The 23,534-nt window shown below is 39.7% G+C and overlaps 1 protein-coding gene across 4 annotated transcripts in view; it reads left to right on the top strand.

Moving 5' to 3' along the window:
- Positions 1-13,657, top strand: part of galt (galactose-1-phosphate uridylyltransferase) — a 62,366-nt gene extending 48,709 nt beyond the window's left edge. For all 4 annotated transcript variants that reach the window (XM_073064249.1, XM_073064250.1, XM_073064251.1 and 1 more), the window contains exons 9-12: positions 2,225-2,357; positions 4,569-4,652; positions 9,914-10,068; positions 13,478-13,657. In XM_073064249.1, the coding sequence (XP_072920350.1) occupies positions 2,225-2,357; positions 4,569-4,652; positions 9,914-10,068; positions 13,478-13,537 (432 nt within the window). In that variant the 3' untranslated portion in view covers positions 13,538-13,657. The remainder of the gene's footprint in view (positions 1-2,224; positions 2,358-4,568; positions 4,653-9,913; positions 10,069-13,477) is intronic.
- Positions 13,658-23,534: the final 9,877 nt, after the last annotated feature.

The raw sequence follows: 23,534 nt of genomic DNA on the forward strand, positions 1-23,534 counted from the left end.
TGTGCTGGTTGTTTACACAAACAACGCATTTCACTCTATGTTGTAGTGTAGAAATGATAAATAAACTTCAATGTTGAATCTGATTAATTTCAATGCTGCAGGGAGATCTCTGGAATTTGGTTTCATACTGCTTGCTATTAATCTGATGCCACGCTCCCTACGTTTAATCCAGCTGTATTAAACGTACAGTGGCGCCCCGGGGCTGACCATGGTAACAATCACAATCATAGTGAGACAGAGCACAGGAGCAGGCCCTTCAGCCCTCGAGCCCATGCTGGCCATCAACCATCCCATCATAATCCTACTCTTTTTGTGTTCACCCCGGATTCTGCAATTTAACCACATAGCTGGGGCAGTTCACATTTGTCTATTAGTTTACTGGCCAGCGCATCTTTGGGCTGTGGGAGGAAACTGGAGCAACCATTTGGTCACGGGGGGAATGTACGAATTTCACGCAGACTGGATTGAACCCGGGCTGTGAGGCAGAGGTTCTACTCCCTGCTTCACCTGCCAGAGTAAACTGTCTGGATTAGAGAGCCGGTCTTATCACGAATGGTTGAGCAAGCTGGGGCTTTTCTCTTTGGAGCGAAGGAGGATGGAGGGTGACTTGATAGAGGTGTATAAGCTGATCAGAGGTATAGATCAAGTGGACTGTCGGCATTTTTTCCCAAGGTGGCAATGGTTAATACCAGGACACATAATTTTAGGGTGATTGCAGGAAAGAATAGCTGTGATGTGAGGTGGGTTATTTACACAGAGAGCTGTAAGTGCATGAAACAGTCTACTAGAGGCCAATACATTAGGGACATTTAAGAGACTCTTAAGCACAATGATGAAAAGAAAATAGAGGGCTACGTGGGAGGGAAGGGTTAGATTGATCTTGGAATAGTTTAAAAGGTGGGCACAACATCACAGGCTGAAGGGCTTGTACTGTGCTGTAATGTTCTATGTTTTAAAGCATTGGGGAATTCTCCCACAGCAGCCTGTAGATGTGACTCCATTCTGTAGACTTAAAAGTGACTTTTGTTGTGGTCAAGCCTAATCCCATCGGCAACATCAGGATAAGTCTTTTAAATAACATTTGAACTCTTAAAAATATTTTAATGTCTTTAAAGCCAAGAAAATCATTTAAACATGTTAATGACTTGTTAATTTAAGATATTTTAAAGTCAGATTTCAAAAGTAAGGTTTGACAAAAAAATTAGAGGCCTTTATAAATTAATCAACTATAGAAAGCTTTTTAAAATTAAAAATATATTTAAAGTATCCTACCTAAATCTTTTGCAGTTGTTTTCCATCTTCAGGTGTATAAAAATACTCTGGTTGTCTCCTTGTACTTAGTGCAGTATCCTAGGTTCAGTTGCATCTATGAGTACTGGGCCATTAGGCCAGGTTGATGGTCCCTCATTGAATTCCATGTTGGTTTTAATAGCAAAATATATCCTAAAGACAAACTGCTTAGAGCAGCTTCAGCATTTCTGTACTTGAACACAGAAGTTCCAATGTTGCCATCAGCTTGACAGATTAAGGATGGCGAACACCTGGTTAGTGTTACCATCAGTACTACTGTAAAATCTGGGCCATTAAGTGGATCGTAGAAAGGTCAATGGAATAAGAAGTGAAACTCAGAAAACTCACATGGATGCAATTACCAAAAGACCATAAGACATAGGAGCAGAATTAGGGCATTCAGCTCATTGAGTCTGCTCCACCATTCCATCATGGCTGATTTATTATCCCTCTCAACCCCACTCTCCTGCTTTCTCTCCATAACCTTTGACACCCCAACTAATCAAGAACTTATTAACCTTCACTTTAAATATACCCAATGATTTGGCCTTCACAGCCGTCGGTGGCAACACATTCCACGGATTCACCACCCTGTAGCTAAAGAAACTTCTTCTTATCTTTGTTCTAAAGGGACATCCTTGTTTTCTGAGACTGTGCCCCATGGTCCTAGACTCACCCACTATAGGAAACATAAGCTACGGTAAATGTTTTAAGTTGAGAATCTACTTAAAATCTCCTACCTGGGTCTTTTGCAATTGCTTTCCATTTCCAGCTGCATAAAAATATCCTAGTTGTCTTTGCAGCTAATATAGTAATTCTACCATTTTTGTATTCCTAATGAATGTTGTTCAGCTATGAAGAGCTACTAAAGGCTTAAACATTTGAATGCTGTAAAATGCCTCTAATGGCATTTTTTTTTTGTTTGTTTTTGAAGGAACGAATTGTGGTTGAAAATGAAGAGTGGTTGGTCATCGTGCCATATTGGGCAACATGGCCTTTTCAGACACTACTTCTTCCAAAAAGACATATACTCCGTTTACAGGACTTGTCTGATAAAGAAAGGGAGAGTAAGATATCTTCTTTTATTGTATGTGATACATATAAAATGCCACAACTTTTAACTATGCTTAATTGTGAGTAGAAAGAATTTAAAGCAGGCTATCATCCATGTATGGGCTTCCTGTCTGCTAAAATTTCTTTCTTTAATTAGATGTTAAAAGTAAAGAAAATAGAAGCACAAACAATTCATTACTTCTCTGTAAAATGGGGAGCAAGCAAAATCAGTTTATGAAATACTGTTCTGAATCCCTTGCCCTCAATTTGCACAATTTATTTAATATGATTTTTTATATATATTTCTTGTTGTAATTTATAGTTTGTTTTTTATGTATTGCACTTTACTGCTGTCATAAACAGATAAATTTCTCCATACGTGTCAGTGATACTAAACCCGATTCTACATATCATATTTATCAAGAAGAAAGTGAATACCTTAATTTAAAATATTGCAGTATCATCACAGATTATTATAAACAGTTCATTTTCTGCTTTAGCAAGCACAAACACAAGAGACTCTGCAGATGCTGGAAATCTTGCATTTAAAAAGAGCTTTGAACACAAAACTTTGGCAATGGATAAATGCTTCATTGTTGTCACATTTACTGTGATGCAGTGATCGATCATTCCAAACATTAGTATATTGAGGTAGAGCAAAGGGAAAAGCAATAACAGAATGCTCAATATAGTATTACAGAGAAAGTGCAGTGCTAATAGACAAATGAGGTACAAGGACTGCACTCATCTTTATTGTACAGGAGGTCTGGTCTGTTCAAGACTATTAAAATAGCAGGATTGAAGCTGTCCTTGAGCCTGATGGTTGGTGTTTTTAAGTATCGACTGTTTATACTTCTCCATTGCTGCTGCCTGACCTCCAGCATTTTGTGTTTATTACGTGTTTTCAAGCTTTTGTATTATCTGCATGATGGAGACCATTGTTAGGGCGGGGGGGCTGCCTTTGATTACATTGCCTGCTTTTCCAAGAGGTAGGAGGTGTAGGTGGGTCAGTAGAAGGAAGGCAAGTATTCATGATAGACTGGGCTGTGTCCACAAGTCTGCAGTTCTTTTGGTCTTGCCAAGAGTATTGCCATACCGAACATCCAGATAGGATGCTTCCTATCGTGCATGTAGCAGGGACGTGTAAAATTTCCTTAGCTTTCCGAGGCAAAAGAGGCACTTTCTTGGTCATTGTGTATATGTGGTTGGACCAAGCCAGGCTTATGGTGATAACTACATCTAGGAACGTGAAGCTCTCAAACAACTCCACTCAGCACTATTGATACATAGATAGCCGCATACTCTTTGATGCTTTCTGAAGTCAGGTTTTGCTGACATTGATGGAAAAGTTGTGGTCTTGACACCATGCCAGTAGGCTCTTTATCTCCTTCCTGTACTCCATCTTGCTGTTCGAGATCCAGCCTACCAAAGTGGTGTCAACTTGCACACTGGAACATTATCAAATAAAATCTAACAACATTCCACAAATGATTTATTATGAAGTCAGGGAGAATGGTATTGATGTATGTTTCAAAGATGACAGAAAGGTGAAGCGATTTCGGCCAGAATTGCCAGACTGCAGGGCTTCAGAATCAAGTTTATTATCACCGGCATGTGATGTGAAATTTGTTAACTTAGCAGCAGCAGTTCAATGCAATACACAATATAGGAGCAAAAATGTATGAATAAGTAAATCAATTCCAGTATATGTTATTGAATAGATTAAAAATCGTGCAGAAACAGAAATAATATATATTTAAAAAGTGAGGTAGTGTTCATGGGTTCAACGTCCATTTAGGAATCGGATGGCAGAGGGGACTTAGGCAGTGAAGTCACGGGAGTCATTAATGATGTGACTAAATTCAGGGACATGTAGTGATTTTAAAGTGTTGAAGGAAGTTTCAAGTAGAAGAGGAAGTGAGGAATGAGGGATTTTTTAAAATGAGGAACATTTTAAAGTTCATATGTTCAAAGTTAAAAGTAAAATTATTCTCAAAGTATGTATATCTAAACGTATACTATCTTGAAATTAATTTTCTTGTGGGCATTCACAGTAGAACAAAGAAATACAATAAAATCAATGAAACCCTAGACATAAAGAAGACTGACGAACACCCAATGTGCAGTGTGTTGCTGGATTCGATGCTGGTGTGGTATGTGTTCAGAGGTTTCTAAAAGACCAGTATTACTGGAACTAATTTATTTCATTTGGTTCTACATTTTAGGTCTTGCTTCTATTATGAAAAGACTCCTGACTAAGTATGACAATCTATTTGAGGTCTCTTTTCCTTACTCTATGGGATGGCATGGTAAGGTCAACTAAATTTTGCAGTGAACAATGTGTGAAAGCAGACTACTATCATGTTACTGTTTACGCTGAGTTAGGTGCCTCAAGTACTACATTACCTAATGAAATTTGTGATCCAAGTACGTATAAAGATGTCCGTTTTCTAATCTAAGCCAGACCATCTTCTGGAATATCTCACAAGTAAATTGATAGGTCTGATTTTCATTAGATAAGAAGGGAATCTTAATGTATTGATCTAAGGTTACACAACTATTGAGAAGAGAATGGGGAAAATGATTTTAATGAAGTAAGCTTTAACTGGTATTCACAATTTGGAGTTGGTTTTCAGTCATTATTTTAGATTTAATACTTTTAGATGCATTGCAGATGTTAGTTCTAGGCCTGAATTACTTTTCCTCTGCTGTTGGCTGGTGAAACATGAAGACCATTCAATGTCTGATAGTTAATTTTGGATAAGTGCTTCAATTTGGAAATGAAAATGGATAAGGTGATTTTCATTCCAATAACATAATTTTCTCTTCAATTAGTACAGTCAATCAGAGACTGTTTAAATAAGTATTTCTCTTTATAATTTATTATAAGATTCGAAAGTTGATTTGGCCAATGACTATTAAATTACACCATAACTATTATGGTTTATCTGAAAGATTAATTTTCTTTTCATGAATGCAATTTTCCATTGAATCCTCAGTCTTATCACCTTTCCCCTAACAAAATGGGAGCATGCAAAGGGTTAAATAGGAATTAAGTCCTTGTCGCATTGTACAGTTGCCCACCATCTGTTTATAAATCTGGGTTTTGGCCAAATGGCGAAATGCTTACATCAAGCAGGATGGGGTTTGTTAACTCTGTAGCAATCCTGGCACATTTCTAGATGGGTTACATAAATAGTGTTGTGTCATTGTATATCAGGGAAACCATCTCTGACTGGGTCCAAAGTTAGCAGGGCCTCATTTGCTTCCATGTGCCATAAGACATAGCAACATGATTCGACCATTCAACTCATCGAGCCATTTGAACGTGGCAGATAGATTTTCCCTCTTAACCCCATTCTAATGGCTTCTCCCATAACCCTTGACACCATTTCAGATGATGAACCTATCACCGTCTGCTCTAAAATATCCAAAGCCTTGGCCTCTATGGCTGTCCCTCTGGTAATGAATTCCATAGATTCACCACCCGCTGGCTGATGAAATTCCTCCTCATTTCTTTTCTAAAGGGACATCCTTCTATTCTGAGGCTGAACCTTCTGGCCCTAGACTCTCCCACGACAGGAAACATCCACACTATATACATAGGCTTTTCACATTATTCAGTAGCTTTCCCTTATTCTTCTAAACTCCAGCAAGTACAGGCCCAGAGACATTAAACACACCTCATATGAAGCCCTTTCATTCCCAGGATCATTCCTGTGAACCTTCTGGACCCTCTCCATCCCAGCACATCCTTTCCTGGATAAGGAGCTCAAAACTGTTCACACCACTCCAAACATGGTCTGACTTATGCAATGAATTTGCATCACTAAAGACCAGGTTGGCTAAATGCTGACAGACCTACCTGTGAGTGAGGGATAATCTTGGTGACTTCTTCCACCAAATTCCAGAAGTGAGAGGCGAGTGACTGCTTTGAAACTGGCAATGGTTGATGAAGGTCAATCACGCCAGTTGTGGGATTTCTCTGCAGAGTTCCTCAGGGCAGAGGCCAAGGCCGAGCTGCCTCATCAGTGGGCTTCACTCCATCAGGAGATGGGAAGTGGCTGCACATTGTTCAATTGCAGCAAGATCTGGGCTATATCTGGGCATGGACCAAGAAATGGCAAGTAGCATTCAACATATGTAAGAGATTAGAGCATCTCCAACTGTCTGTCCTTGATATTCAATGGCATTTCTATTGTTGAGTCCTCTATCAACAACATCCTAGGGGTATTGAGGTGGCCCCTATGGAGGTAAATGGGATTAGCATCGATTAGCATAGATGTGGAAGGACACAGGGCTGTACCACTCTATAATTATATTTTAAAAATCTCAACCGAGAAAACAGTGGCTACAAAGGCAGCTTATAGGCCCGATATCCCGAGCAAGTAACTGCTTCCAAAGCCTTTCCATCATCTATGAGGCAAGAATCAGTAGGTTATAGAATACCCTGCACTTGACTAGAGGAGTGAAACTGGAGATCATAAGCAACACACACACAAAAGCTGGAGGAACTCAGCAGGTCAGGCAGCATCCATGGAAAAGAGTAAACAGTTGATGTTTCGGGCTGAGATCCATCTTCAGGACTAGGAAGAAAGGGGGAAGCTGCCAGGATAAAAAGATGGGGGCAGGCTAGCTTGAAGGTGATAGGTGAAGCCAGGTGGGTGGGAAAGGTCAAGGGCTGGAGAAGAAAGAAGAAAGTGGACAATAGGAGAAAGGGAAGGAGGAGGGGATGTGGGGAAAGAAGTAGGCAGTTGAGAAGGAGTGAAAGGTTGGAAAGGGGAATAGAGTAAGTGGGGAGTGGAGATTATTCACAAGAAGGAGAAATCAATATTCATGCCATCAGGTTGGCGGCTACCCAGATGGAATATAAGATGTTGCTCCTCCTACCTGAGTGTTGCCAATTTTGGCACAAAACGAGGCCATGGATTGACACACCATAAGTATATAAGTAGTCTACCTCATCAACACCCATCTCCTGCCAGAAACAAATTCATTCCCTGCCCCAGCACTGCACGGCGACGGCGGTGTGCACCATCCACAAAAAGCACTGCAGTTACTCATGCTTTTTGGATACCGCCTCCAAAGCCTTTGATCTCTACCACCAGGAATGACAAAGGCAATCGGAGCACTGGAGTACTCAACAAGTCGTGCCATCCTCATTCAAAAGCCAATCCTTCATTATTGCTAGGTATGAATCCTGGAATTCCTTGCCCTACCTTTATTTGGGTGTGGATGGGGTAGTTGGTGTTGATGAAGTGGACTGCTTTGTCCACAACCTTTGTGTATTTATATCAAAAAGAAATGCTTCATTCTCTCCATTAATAGCTTCAGAACAATTGACAGCCACTTGTCCCTCCTCATTATTCCTGCCATTTCAGATGAAGATCTGTTTGCAGAGATGTAATGAGGCTTGAAAGCTAAGATGGTCACCTACCTACAGGATAGATAACAATAAGATTGGAAAAAGTGCAGAGAAATTTTACAAGGATGTTGCCAGGACTTGAGGACCTGAGTTATAGGGAAAGGTTGAACAGTTCAGGACTTTATTCCATGGACAGTAGAAGAATGAAGGGAGACTTGGTCAAAATTGTGAGGAGGTAAATGCAAGCAGGCTTTTTGCACTGAAGTTGTGTGAACTTAGGACTAAAGCTTATAGGTTAGGGGCGTAAGATGGAATATTTAAGACTTTTCGCACTGAGGTTGTATGAAACTAGAACTAGAGGTCATGGGTTAGGAGCGTAAGATGAAATGTTTAAGGGGAACTTAAAGGGGCATTCCTTCACTCAGAGAGCAGTGTGAAAGGGAAATGAACTGCCAGTGGAACTGGTGGATGCTGGTTGGATGACAACATTTAAGTCCATGGATATTGAGAGGTATGAAGACTATAGTCCAGGTGCAGGTCGATGGGGCGAGGCAGAATAATGTTTCGGCATGAACTTGATAAGCTGAACTTTGCTGTTTCTTTGATAAGTTTCTTTGCTGTTGTGCTCTATGAGGATAGTGTGGATGTCACCCTGAAAGTCACTTTCAGATCTGTTTCTCTATCCATCCCAAGTTTAAATTGGGGTGTAGTTTGTAACTGAGGGCCAGGAGAGGTGAATTGCTTCGATTATAGATCAAGAACAAACTGACTGCCATAAGTTGGAATAACTTCTGCCACTAAGAACTTCAGTACTCACTGACTTAAAAAAGAAACCCACTCTGCTAGTTGTTGTGCTCCTGTGTACACCTTTAAATGGTTCTTACTGTGGTAGTTATTCATTACCGTAGATTTCGCACTACAGAGCGCACCTGATTAAAAGCCGCTGGCTCTAATTTTAGAAATAAAATCAATTTTGTACTTGTACAAGCCGCACCGGATTTTAGGCCGCACCGGATTTTCGGCCGCAGGTGTCCCACGTTGTAATATGAGATATTTACACAGAAAGATATTACACGTGAGGATTTTTTAACTTTTAATTAAATCCATATGGTAACATAAACAAATACATATTGCAAATGCTTTTTTTCGAACCGTGCCTGTAACGCGGCTACTTTTAAATATACGTTGCGTATACTTTTTTACTGAACAACATTCCAATATCTCCTAACGACTGGTAAAAAATATATATACTGCAGCCTACCAGGAAAAGTTATTGATCGCCTTTAACTTAAAAGCAGCGTTTTGGCTCCGCCACTCGCCCCCCGCCTTCCCGTTTATCGCAAACCGGTATATTTCCCACAAGACGCGGCGAAACCGGGTGTGACGTCATAGCATCCCGGGATGTAGTACAGAAAACAAATATAGTTAAAACACTTCTAACTTAGAAAATACTAACAAATGAATTACTAAGCGAAAATATTATAAACTAAATAACTGCCATAAAGGCAGCACAATGCTTTTCTTCGAGTGTTTTCCATGTTGATGAGGGTGAGTACAAATGACTGATTTACAATAATTTAATTGTGAAAGTGCGCTTGATTTATCGTACAATTTCATTGGACCTCTGTGAACTACTCATCAATTTTATTGGTCTACTGTTACGAGGCAAAATGTTTTTGGCGGCATGAAAAAAAATCATGCATTAGCCGCACCGTAGTAAAGGCCGCAGTGTTCAAAGCTGTTCAAAATGTGGGAAAAAAGTAGCGGCTTATAATCCGACATCTACGGTAATTGCTTTCTGTCTACAAATTGATGTTCAGAATGTTGAAATGACATAGGCCAATCTTCTGAAACTTAAGCAAAAGCAGAATGTATGAGGCAAAGTTAAAGTACAGATAGAATTTAATTATGACTCCAGCTAGTCATTGATTTATTGGAAGCATTTTATCTCGTAATTGTTAGCATGCTTGAACTTGTAAAATTAACCTCATTGCATTACCAGAAATCAGTCATTTCAACAAGGTGAAAGAAATGCAATATTACATTAGTTTTTGCCCTCATGTCACTAATCTTGATGATCGTGGGACACTAAAGTGTTTACTTCAGGGGTTTCTAACCTGGGATCCATGGACCCCTTTCTTATCAGATTTTGCGGGATATGATTGGCCATTGTTACATTCTAACAGAATAATTGTGTTTTAACAGGAGCCCCCACAGGGCAGCTGTCTTTCAATGACAACCGTCACTGGCAGCTTCACGCACACTACTACCCACCACTGTTACGTTCTGCAACAATTAAGAAATTCATGGTTGGGTATGAGATGCTTGCTCAGGCCCAAAGAGATCTCACGCCCGAACAGGTGAGGATGATATCACATCAAAGCATATGCACTGAACCATTGGTAACTCTTACAAGGCTTCCAAACCTTTTTTATGCCATGGACCAATACCATTAAGCAAGAGTTCCATGAACATAAGGTTGGGAATTCTTGCAATATTAAGCAGTGGTCCCGATCACTAGCCCTGACACCACCTTGAACACCATTTGGAAGATCCAAAGCAGCCAAGTAAGAATCCTTTAAGAAATTCTTCCTTCTGCAACCAAGAAGAGAAAAGGAGGCAGGCCCATGGAAACATCATGTGTCCATGGAAACATCACATTCTTCCAGCATTCCCTTCATGTCTCTCACCATTTTATATAAAAATGTTAGTCCATTACCACTGGATTAAAATCTTGACCTCTACCCACTCCCCAGTCAGCTGACATGATTTTATTTTGAGTTAAGAACTAGAATTAAAAGTAAAACTAGTAATTTAAAAGCATATAAAGGCTCAAAAACAAGGGCAGTGCTCAAAGGGAGGAAAAGAGTTTAAAGGAAGTGATTGTTTTAAAGGTCTCACTGGATAAATTGGAAACACAGATAGGAACTGTAAATCCACGCATCTTCTTTCAGTCGCATTTAAAGTAATGGGATTGATTCTCAGGAGTAAATGGGTTTCTTTATGTTAGTAGTCTTGTTAACAGAAACATGCGTATGGGTGAAAGAGTTCTACCATGCCAATGTCCTTTATTTTTATAAGACGCAGGGGCAAAATTAGGCTAATCAGCCCATTGAGGCTCCTCTGCCAGTCTGTTATGGCTGATTTATTATCCCCCTCAATCTCATTTTCCTGCCTTCTTCCCATAACCCTTAACGTCCTTACTAATCAAGAACCTATCACTCTGTACTTTAAATACTGTATTGTAGCGATGTACTACATACAGAGCTAGAGACGACACGCAAGTCGGTAAGTCGTTTCGAAACTAGTTTATTCAAACTTCGCAGCACTGGCATTTAATCCCTAGCGCCCACCCTCTCCAGGCAGAAATGACGTCAGAGGTGCATTACCAAAGTCTCCCCCTGCGCGCTGGCTATTTGTGAGCCGGTTCGCCTGCGCAGAAAGTGGGTCGCCACAGTATACCCAATGAATTGGCCTCCACAGCTGTCTGTGGCAATGAATTCCACAGATTCACCAACCCCTGGATAAAGAAACCCCTCTTCATCTCTGTTCTGAAAGGATGTCCTTGTAAGTAAAATCCCAAATAGTAGGTAACATAATCTGCTGTACCTAAACTTCAAACAACGTTAGCAAAGTTCTGTCCAGTATGAAGCTGCAGATATTTGAGTTGAATCTGAGGTAAAAACGATAATAAGTTAGTTGGAATTGTAAATACCACAAACTGGAATTTTAGGAGAATGTTATCAGAATTTTAATGGAAGTAGAGGAAGCAATTATCTAAAAGTAAAAACCTGTAGATGCTGAACATCCAAAGTAAAACGGAAATATTTTTTCAAAAGTTCTAGAAGTACTGATCTTGGATTTCACCCTATCATGTCCACAGTTCCTTCTCACAAACAGATGTTGCTCAGCCTGCTGAGTTCCACCAGCAGGTTGTTTGTGGCTTCAGATTCCAGCATCTCTGTTTCTTTAGAAATACTCAGCAGGTCAGGTAGCATCTGAAATGCTAACACCTTTTTGCCTTCAGATTCTGCCTGACCTGCTGAGTTCTTCCCTCATTTTCTGCATTTAATTAAATAAGATGTTAAACTACAAAGGGCAATTACAGTTTCTAAATCAACTACCTGGACCCTTATGCACAAGGCAAATTGATGCAAATTTAGCAGATGATATTACATCGGGAAGGGTGTTTCAAAGTGCAGAATTCAAAGTAAATTTATTATTTAATTACTTATGTGTCACTATATACAACCCTGAAGTTCATTTTCTTGCAGACATACTCAGTAAATCCAAGAAACATAATAGAATCAACCAAAGACTGCACCCAACAGGATGGACAACCAGTGTGCAAAAGACTGTACTGTAAAAATGCAAAAGAAAAAAAATAATTTAAAAGCAATAAGTATTGAGAACATGAGATGACGAGTCCTTGAAAGTGAGTTCATAGGCTGTGGGAGCAGTTCAATGATAGGGCGAGTAATATTGAGTGAAGTTATCCCCACTGGTTCAAGAGCCTGATGGTTGAGGGGTTCCTGAACCTGGTAGTATGGGTGCTGAGGCTCCTGGACCTCCTTCCTGATGGCAACAATGAGTAGAGAGCCTGCATGGAGCTTTTCTCTATTCTGAATGCCAAAATCTGGTGGATTTTCAAGATTCAAGATTGTTTATTGTCAGTCTTCAGTACACGAGTGTAAAGGACAACAAAAGGAGGATTTTTCTTATGTAACAAGCTATTATAAAGTATGAAATATTGCCTAAACACAGGGTAGAATTAGTTGAGAGGGATAAATTTAGATCAAATTGAGTATAAAGGAAAATAGCAATTTTTTGGGGGGTAAATTGTGTAAGACTAACATATTTGATGAGGTAACACTAAAGATTGATGAAATGAATGCAGCTGATGTCGTTAGTATGGTTTCTTAGAAGGCACTTGACAAACTTTCATATAAAAGGCTGATCAGCAATACTCAGGTCTGTTCAATTAAATTGCATCATGGGTAAGAAAAAGTTTCAGACACAGAAAGGAGAGTCACAGTATGATTCAAAATTCAACATCTCAAGTTTCAAGTTTATTGTCATTCTTCAATATGCAAGTTTAAAGGAGAAAAAATGATTGTTAATATAGATCAGATGCAGCAAAAAAACATAAGCATAAAGAACTTAATAAAAATACACAATAAATGTAAATATAAAAGCAATCTTATAAAACACAGCGTACAAGTAACTGTCATATACATACTGTACATAGATCGATCATGTATGCCAGGTGATGTGTATGTAGTGGTGGTGGGGTGGGTTGGTGGCTGGAGGTGTTGATCAACCTGATGGTTTGGGGGTAGTAACTGTTTTTGAGTCTAGTAATACTGGTGTGTGTGGAAGCTGCTGAGCCTCTTCCCTGATGGGAGAGAGACGACTAGTCCATAAGCAGGGTAGGTGACATCCTTCATGACATTGCTGGCCTTTTTCCAACTTTAAAATCATTTTGAAATGCGTGTTGTATTGCCACAGCTAATGCTGCATGTGGCCTCGACTGTTTTTTCCTGCGTGATCTACTTGCCTAAGTAGATCGGCTGTAGGTTTGCAGAGGTTACATAATTATATTGATCAGCCATCCTAACAAAATCTGTCCTGGATGTTTACTGCTGGAGAAGGGAATGGAACTTGTACTTCCTTGTTACGCTCCTGTCAAGGGCGAAATCGTACTGGAATTAAATTGCTACATTAATTCCTCTGTTGGCTCCTGTGACTAAATTATCCTCTTACCTCCAGGCTGCTGAACGACTGCGGAACCTACCAGAAGCTCATTACAAGTTGATGCGGAGAGAATAAAGAAAGGACCTTGCGAATGAACAAAATAAACTTCAAAAGACACAGCGCCTCATGATTATGGCATTAAACTTTTTGGAAATGTTTATCGTTAATCTTTAAAATAAAGCACAATTTTCCCAGCTATTGCTTGAGCATAGATGGATGTATTCCAGTAAGATGGCAGCGCAGTGGCCACTCTGGGTCCAACAGAGGTACATTTGACCCCTGCCATCACACTACCTATTCTCCTCGCTATCCTAGCTATTTTTCTTCCCCTCTCCCCACCTTTTTATTCTGTTGTCTTCCCCCTTCCTTTCCAGTCCTGGAAAAGGGGCTCAGTCTGAAACGTTAGTAACTGTTTATTCCTTTCCATAGGTACTGCCTTACCTGCTAGGTTCTTCCAGCATTTTGTGTGAGTTGCTTTGGATTTGTTCATCCTGTATGTCTTTCTTATGATCACAGGTCACTGCTAGATACTAAGAACATCAAGTACTGCATGACTAATCCATCAGCTAGTTGCTGGATGACAGTGCAGCTGGACTTACTGTGTACCATTGTTCTGTGTGGCCTGGACTTGTTACAAAACATAGTGCTGAGATGTTGCACAATGTGAATGATTGTCTTGGACTTTTTTTTATCATGATTGCAAGATGCTGTTGGATATTGTTAATGTAGGATACTGCAAGTCTGGTTCATTGGTTCTGTGGAAAGACCAACAGCAGGGGACCTATGTTGCCTTGGTTGTGGCGAGGACTAGGCTCTTACCACAGGGTCACCTGTTGCTGTTGTCCAGGGCTGAAAACTCCGGAGGCGATGAGGGAGAGAGCAGAGGCCTGTGTCGGTGCGCTGGGATCCGTACTGGCCCCCCTCGTCGGTGATCGCCTCCAGTTTCTGCTCGGTGCTGCTCTGGGGTGCTGGTTCAGTGCTGCTCTGCAACGTTTGCTGAGTGGAAGATGCAAGATGAACCAGGGCAGCTTACCGTCAATCTACCGTCATGCCACTCAGGGACTTGGGCTATATTTCTTTTCTCTTTCTCGTGTTTATCCATTACTCTAACTTTTCCCTCCTAGATAACGCTCCATTTTTCTTATGTCCTGATCCCTATCCAGGAGACTCTTACTGCCCCTAATGCAGTATCCTCTATCAACACCTCTGGCGGGGCATTAGACACACCCACCACTCTCTGCATAAGTAAATACCATAAGACCATAAAACTTAACAGCAGAATTAGGTCATTTGGCCCATCAAGTCTGCTATGTCAGTCTATCATGGCTCATTTATTATCCCTCTCATCTTCATTCTATTTTCTCCCTGTAGCCTTTGACAACCTTACTAATTGAAGCCCTTATCAACCTTTGCTTCAAATGTACCTGATGGCTTGGCCTTCACAGCCGTTTGAGGCAATGAATTCCACAGGATTCACCACCCTCTGGCTAAAGAAATTCCTCTATACTTCCCTCCAATCACCTGAAAATTATGCTCTCTTGTATGAGCCCTGGGAAAAGATCTCTGTCTATCCACTCTACCTATGCCTCTTATCTTCACTATCTATCACTATCGAGTCATCTCTCATCCCCTTTTGCTCCAAAGAGAAATGTGTCTATTCTGCGTTCTATGTTGTGTCCATTCTAGATGGGCTCTGTTCAAAGCATGATTGAATAAAAACATTGTCTCCTATCAGTTTGACTTCAGCAGAAGTCCGATGGATCAACTTCATCGACATGTGATTGAGAGAGTACAGGGCAATTTGTGATTCAGTTTAGCAGCCTGTGAAGGGAAAATGGTTCTGGTAAATTTATGAAAGTCAACTTCTGGAATGCAAGTGAATACAGCAATGGATCAGAGAAGCTTGCTGCAGTTAGTGGGTTCCTGAAATTTACTTATGGTGACCAAATCACTGATCTGAAAAGCTTATTTTAAGTTCAATGATTGGGCATCATTCAGCTGTGGTGTGTGCGGTTTTGTGTGGTTTTATTAATGGAAAGGCAAAATATGGGATTTATGTTCACAGGGCAGGAACAGCGTGTCCATTCACAAGTACTGCTTGCTGCCAAGTTAAAGAACTTCCCTCTTATTCAAATTGGCAGTTTAACAAGTATGAGTTAAGTCCATCCTCACCATCAATATTTGTATTTTAAAAAAAAAAAAATATCTACATGTGATCATCATTCTAGCTCTTTCCTGTCCAAAAAGGAAAACAGAGGTAGGAATTGACAACTGGCTATTTCCAAGTATCTGCATGTAATTTGTCGTCATGGTCTTTCCTTACCAGGAATTAATACTTTTAAGATTTTGAAATAAAGAAAGCTCAATCTCTCTTCATCTCTTACAAACTTTCAGAATTACTGGGCTGGTGCAAGTGCAGAGGCAGTGAATGAGTGATACGCAGTTCTGATTGCAAACCCGGATTTAAGTTATATTCAGATTTTCCTTGAAAGTAGTATCAGAAGACGAATAAAACGTAGAAACAGATATAGGCCATTCAGCCCTTCGAGTCTGCTCTGCCATTCTATCATGGCTGAGGTAAATTCATCATTCCATCACAGGTAGACAGGATCACAAAGAGAGCTTTGGGCACAGCACTGCACTTTATTTGGTAACTTTTATACTTTATTCTGCATTAATATTGCCTTATCTTATCCTAGCTCCATGAACTGTGTCATGATTTGATCTGTATAAACAGTATGCAAAGTAAACTTTGCACTCTATCTTGGTATATGTGATAATATTAAGCCAATACCAATACCTTCATAAATCAGGGCATTTAGTACAGGAGTTGGGATGTTATGCTGACGTCTTACAAGATATTGATGAGGCTGAATTTGGGGTATTGTGTACATTTCTGATCACCTGCCTATGGGAAAGATATCAATAAATTCAAAAGAGTGCAGTGAAAATTGGCAAAAATGTTGCCAGGCTTTCAGGACTTGGGTTATGAGGAAGGATTGATTAGGTAAGGATTTTACTGACTGGAGCACAGGAGAATGATGGGAGATCTTATAGAGGTACACAAAATTGTGAGAGGTATAGATAGAGTGAATGCTTGCAGTACTTTCTCCCATCAAGCTGGGTGAGACTAGAACTAGGTCATAGGTTTAGGGTGAAAAATGAAATATTTAAGCAAAATCTGAGGGGTTCCTTTTCACCCAGAATATGTTGTGAGTGTGAAATGGGCAAATAAGTGGCAGGTAGAATATAGTGCAGGGAAGTTATGTACTTTGGTAGAAGGAATAATTGGACTGTAAGGACCAATTAATTTATGACTATTTTCTAAATGGGGAGAAAATTCAAAAATGAAAGATGTAAATTGTGCAGGTTTCCCTAAAGATTGAGTCGATGGTAAGGAATGCAAATACAATTTTAGCATTCACTTCAAGACGATTGGAATATAAAAGCAATTATGTAATGATTAGGTATTAGGATGTAACGTAAGGTATTGGTCAGACCATACTTGGAGTATTGTGAGCAGTTTTGGGCCTATTGAAAGGATGTGTTGGCATTGGAGAGGGTCCTGAGGAGTTTCATGAAATTGGTTCAAGGAATGATAGGGTTAACATAGAAGGAACGTTTGATGGCTGTAGGCACATACTTGCTGGAGTTTAGAAGATCAATTGAATATTGAAAGGCCTAGATAGAGTGGATGTGGAGAGACTGTTTCCTATAGCGAGGGAGTTTTGGACTGGAGGGCACAGCTTCGGGGTAGGGGATCATCCTTTTAGAACAGAGATTAGGTGGAATTTCTTTAGCCAGAGAGTAGTGAATGTGGGGAATTCGTTGCCACAAACGGCTGTACAGGCCAAGTCATTGGGTGTATTTAAAACGGAGGTCGATAGGCTCTTGATTAGCTAGGGAGTTACAGGTTATGGGGAGAAGACAGGAGTATGGGATTGAGAGGGATAATTAATCAGCCATGATGGAGTGGCAGAGCATACTTGATGGGCTGAATGGCCTAATTCTGCTGCTGTATCTTATGGTCTTATTTATTTATTAGTGATACAGCACAGAACAGGCCCTTCCAACCCTTCAAGCAGCGGTGTACTGCAACCCCTGATTAACCCTAGCCTAATCATGGGACAATTTTATGTGACCAATTAACCTACTAGCTAGTCTTTGAACTGTGGGAGGAAACTGGAGTAAACCTTTGCATACCATGGGGACAGCATACAGATTCTTACTGAGGACTGTGCGATTGAACTCCATTCTCTGACATCCCAAACTATAATACCGTTGCACTAACCACTACACTGCCATGGTGCCCATGGTAGTGTTGTGGTAGATATGGGTTCAATTGTAACATATTGAATTGGCACATGGATGAGAGAGGTATGGAGACCCATGCTCCTGTGTGGGTTGATAGGATGAGGCAGAGTAACAGCTCAGCACAAACTAGATGGGCCAAAAAGCCTGTTTCTATGCTGAAGTGCTCTACTACTCTGTAGCTGTGGTTCAGGTGCAGGTAGATGGGACTAAGCAGAAGAACAAATAGCACAGAATAGATGGGCCAAATGGCCTGTTTCTGTGCTATAGTGCTCTATGACTCTATTAGCAAATTGGAGTAGGTAACTGGAAATTATGGATTCTCTAGAAGTTTTCCCTGACACGGTCTTGTAAAGTAGTATTCCATGTAGGACTGAAGAACTGAGATGGACTTTTGCTTGTTTTGAGGTTTTCAATGAAGTAGTAGGGCAAGAGCAGCCCTTGTGGACCTGTCTCTTATCTTCCTCTCTTTGGCTATGCTGTTTCTTCTATTCTAGGGAGAAATAGGTTGAAGGAACAGTGAGGTAAAATTTTAGAGGTAAAATGGTCAGAGTGTATGAAGTGATCAAATGAAAACACAAAAACAACATGCTAGAAATACTCAACAGTGAGGCAGAGTAACCATGGAGATAGAAACAGACCTAATGTTTTAAGGTAAGTAATTCTTCATTAGATTATGTGCTTAATGTTCTGATGAAAGGCCAGTGATCAGAAATGTTAGCTTGATTTCTCTCTTCATAAGCGCTGCCTGGCCTTCTGAGTACAATGTTCCGAGCATTTTATTTCAGAATTCTAGTAACTGCTATTCTTTTATTTCAAATGAAGACGTATATTGTTACTAAAACAACATAATATGTTCCTGGAAACATGTCCTTGTACTTTGTACACTTTAACTTTAAATACTCTTACATCAGCCCAGCATTTCAAACAAGATCTTACAGTGTTTCCTAACTCGCTTCTGTGAACATTATTTCCACTGTCTCTTAAAATGCAGTGCAGATATAAGAATTATAACTAGGAGTTAAACTTTAGGTGAGCTGTGTTTTTGAAATGCTCTGCCTGAAGGGGTGGTGGAAGCAGATTTACTACCAACTTTCAATAAGCAATTGGATATATAATGGAAAGTAAAAATAATTGGAGTGCTGTGGAGGAAGAGCAGAGAAGGACAATTGATTGGTTCTTTCACAGCTTTTGTGATTCTGCATTTAATGCTCTCCTGGCCTCAAGGGACAAAAGAGTAAACAGACAGACTTTTTAACTGACTCAGTGTGCGTCTGCAGTATTCTGCTTCTGAGAAATATTTGTGGGGCAGCACAATTGCGTAGCAGTTAGCCTAATTACAGTGCCAGCGACCTGGGTACATCTCTTCCACTGTTTGTAAGGAGATTCTACGACTTTCCTGTAACCTGGTGGGTTACCTCCCACATTGCAAAGGTGTATGGGATAGTAGGTAAATTGGTCAGATGGGTGTAGTTGGACGTCGCTGGGCCAGAGGGCCTGTTTCTGTGCTGTACCCCTAAATAAAATAAAATCAGTCCTTCCAGTCGTGATGCATATACCCTGTAAAAATATTGAGAGAGAACCATTTTTAGCCAGTAAGCCAAATACACGTCTTTCTCTAATATATAATAAAGCTAATATGAGATGTAATATATTCAGTTGCAGTTGGGTTTCCAAATACAGTAGATTCCAATCAATTGGGCCATTGGCAATCATTTATTTTCAAGCATTCAGGTTTGGAGATGCCAGAAATGGCCTGGAATAAAAATGAAATGATTTCACTAGTTTGTGTTAGGAACTACGAAGAATTTGAAGGTATCGCCAATCATCTTGAATGGTACAATGCAAATGAAGAGCTGGAGGATGCAATCATCCGAAGCATTGTATAAAATCAGTCCAATATCTGCAATAGATGTCTGCACTGATTTTGTTCATTTACAATTAAAAGAACACGGCAGTGTACACTGGATGAATTCTTCCCTTAATAAATATTAGGGAATAATAAACAGTTTTATAGTATTGTTGCAGTATTTGTAGCATTCTAAATAGTTCTGTATTTCATAATTCTGTAATACATAATTTGTTACTCAGTTAAATGGTAATTTGTCTTTTTTATTCCTTTTTAACTATTTCTATGGAACTTTGGCTAATTGAGGCAGCCACTTAATTTGATCAAAATGTTCTGGTCCTGATGTGTCCCAATTGACTGGAAGCCACTGTAGTTGCAATTTATTTAATTGAGTCTAACCACCAACATTACCACCCCCAACTTGTGCCAAAATTCTAATTAAAGTAAGTTCAATCAATTTAATTAACAATGCACCTTCAAAGCCAAAATAGACCCTATAATCACTAGCAAACTAATTGAAGATAATCAGAGAAAAACCTTAATTGACCTATAATTAGTTCCATCTCAGTAGATATATTGTCACAATCTAGACAGAAATCTTCCCACATTAATGGCTTTACATTTGCAATACTTGTATTGACATAGATTTACAAAATGGTTCTGGCTATTGTACTCAAATTGGATCTCCTAGTCTTAGGAGATCACAGTGATTTGCTACGTAATAGCAAAATAAATGAAACTCATCTTTTAACTCACTTTCCATTTTCTAATATCTTTGTGTGTTTTAACTACTTCCTGTATAATGTTTTAAATCGACACTCCAAAACTGGACCACAGTATCTGGCAGAACAGTTATTTCAGAAGGAGTGCTCTTAAGTACGTATCACATCTTTAACAGATTCCCCATTTTTCTTATATTGACTCTTGTTCACCTCCAGACAGCTATACGCTGAGTATGATCCCAGTCCACCTTGTTCAGGAAGTTATTACTCTTCAACCATCAGCTTCTTTAACCAACGTGGATAACTTCACTCACCTCACCTCAGATCTGATTCCATAATCTGTGGACTCACTTTCAAGGACTCTACAACACAGGCTCTCAGTATTATTTATTTAGAGATGTAGGACAGTACAGCACAGAAACAGACCATTTGGCCCAACTAGCCCATGCTGACTGATTTAAGATGCCTAGTCCCATTGATCTGCACATGGACCATAGCCATCCAGACTCCCACTATCCATCCATATTTTCACAGTTTGTCTTTTGCACATTGGCTGCTTGCCAGTCTTTGTGTATCGTTTTTCATTGATTCTATCGTGTTTTGTTTTTTTTTTGTTTTACTATGAATGCCTGCAGGAAAATGAATCTCAAGGTAGCATATGGTGACATATACATACTTCAATAAATAAATTTATTTTGACTTTCATTTTGAACTTTATGGTGGAAATCAGTTAAACCCGTCTTGAAAGGTTGTCTGACAACTTAGCTATTAGCCAATCTGAAGCTAGAAGCTTTACCAATTGGAACTTCTTACCAGACATTCTTTACAATGTTACTCTTGATCTGATCAAACCATGCAAGCTGTTGATGGGCTGGAAAAATAAGAAATGTAAATATTTTCAATCCTTAACGCTCTCTCCCACTCTGGGTTCACACCATTTCATGATGAAACAAGTGATTCATCTGCATTAATATTGCTAAATAACTAATCTCTGTTAAGATAGACATGGTGCAACAATGCCAGCTGGAGAATCTTGATTCAGCTTATTGTTTCCTTAGCAACCAGTTGTGCCAAGCAGTGTAGTCCAGTTTCTGCCAATAGTATTCACTAGCATTTCGGAAAGTTAAAAGATGAAATTCAAATACTTTGCTGTTATATTATTTTACAAAAAAATAACATTATTTGAGGCACAACTCAAATATCATCTGTAAATTCACTGATGACACAGCTGTTGTTTAATTCCTTATAATGTGAATATCCTAAGAATCATTTGTATCGATCCATAAACTAATACTCCATTGCTGCATGAAGCTATTGCATCAGCAGGTCCTACACATTAAAAACTGTGACCATGAATTTATAACTGAATTAAGTCTCAGCCATTAAATAGCCATGCAGAGACCATGTACAGTTGGATGCATTGCATGCTCTTTGGGACAATTCTGTATAAAATAAAATTCAGTGTGGAACTGAAGCTGAGTGAATCATATTGTATTTAACCTCAGCCTTGCAAGTGCTGCTTTATCACTAAAGCATTTATCAAGAATGTTCTTTTGCAGATCTTACTAATTATAAAAGAAACTGCTCAATTGATTCTCCATATATGTTTACTTGCAGTCATCCAATCTGCAATCTTTCTTCTTTTTCCATGCAAACCTTTTCTATTTTTATTGATGCTACCAAGATTGTTTTCCTTATGAAGATTGCTTCTGTTCCGTTGAAGCTTTGAGTTTGCTCGTAAGATGCTTTCTCTGCTTCTTGCGCGGATAGAGGATACAAAGGCAGCACACTTTGTAGCATTAGTGCAATGCTCCACAGTGCCGGCAATCAGCGATTGGGGTTCAATTCTTGCGGATCCCCATGGCCACGTGGGTTTCCTCCAGGTGCTCTGGTTTCTTGCTACATTCCACAGACACATAATTTAGTAAGTAGTGGGCACGCAACATTGGCCCTGGAAATATGGTGATACTTGCAGGCGGTCCCCAGCACATCCTTGGACTGTGTTGGCTGTTGATGAAAACAACACATCTCACTGTGTATTTTAATGTTTCAATGTACCTGTGACAAAGTTCATCTTTATAATGCATGGCATTTTATTGACAATATTTTTACCAAGAACTAGTCTTTTTTTTTTTACTTACCTTTTCTTTCCTCCCACAGTCTGCAATTTATCTAAGTTTGATGTCACTTAACTTGATTTATCTGTGCTACTGTTTTCAAAGTGCTGTGATTTACTCTGGCTCTTCTCCTAGGTGATCAATCAACTCCTAACTGATACATTTGAATTTGATTTTCTGAATCAAGATTAAAGTAAATTCTAATCTTAGATTCCAATGTTATAAATTATGGCATTTTGTTGAAATTTGGCGCAGTATTGTTTAGAGAAGTGCTTTCTCCAGCTTACTTAGGATTTTCACATAAATCTAAGAACAGGACTTTGACACACTCTCACCACTTCATTGCCAATGACTGGATACAAAATTTCCTGAATGTTTTTCTCTGATAGGCTCAGAGGGAGAATTAAATTGCACAGTTACCTCAAAAATACAGTGAAAATCGAGGAAAACTGAGCAAGTCGTTGATGCATTAAAATCAAAGTAAAATTTTCAATAACTCCCAACTATGAACAGGCAAATAATCCTTCCTCAATGTCAACAGGACAAAGGAGATGGATATTGACTTCAGGGGAACTCTCACTATTCACACCCCTCGATGGCACAGCGGTGGAAACTGCTGGGGGTGCACATCCCACACAACCTCTCGTGGTGCCAGAATACATCAAGAAAGCTCAACAATGCTCACCAAGCTCACCATCTACTTTTAAGGGAGCTGTGTTATGGACATCAATATGGCCTTCAACAGCTGCGCAGTAGAGAGCATCCTAACATGATGCATCACTGCAAGGCATGGAAAGTCGAGCAGCTCTGCTCCATCTACCAAAAAAAGAACGTCCCAGTGGCCAAACATTTTAATTCCGATTCTCATTCCCATTCCGACATGTCGGTCTATGTGCCACGATCAGGCCACCCTCGGGATAGAGGAGCAACACCTTATATTTCATCAGGGTGACCTCAACACGATGGCATGAATGTTTATTTCAACTTCCGCAAAAAAAAACCAATTCATTTCCCCCTTGCTCTTCACCTATCACCTTCTAACTCTGCTCCTTCCCCTTAGCATGTGCCTTTTT

Source organism: Hemitrygon akajei, chromosome 13 (assembly GCF_048418815.1).
Source record: "Hemitrygon akajei chromosome 13, sHemAka1.3, whole genome shotgun sequence".
Classification (NCBI taxonomy): domain Eukaryota; kingdom Metazoa; phylum Chordata; class Chondrichthyes; order Myliobatiformes; family Dasyatidae; genus Hemitrygon; species Hemitrygon akajei.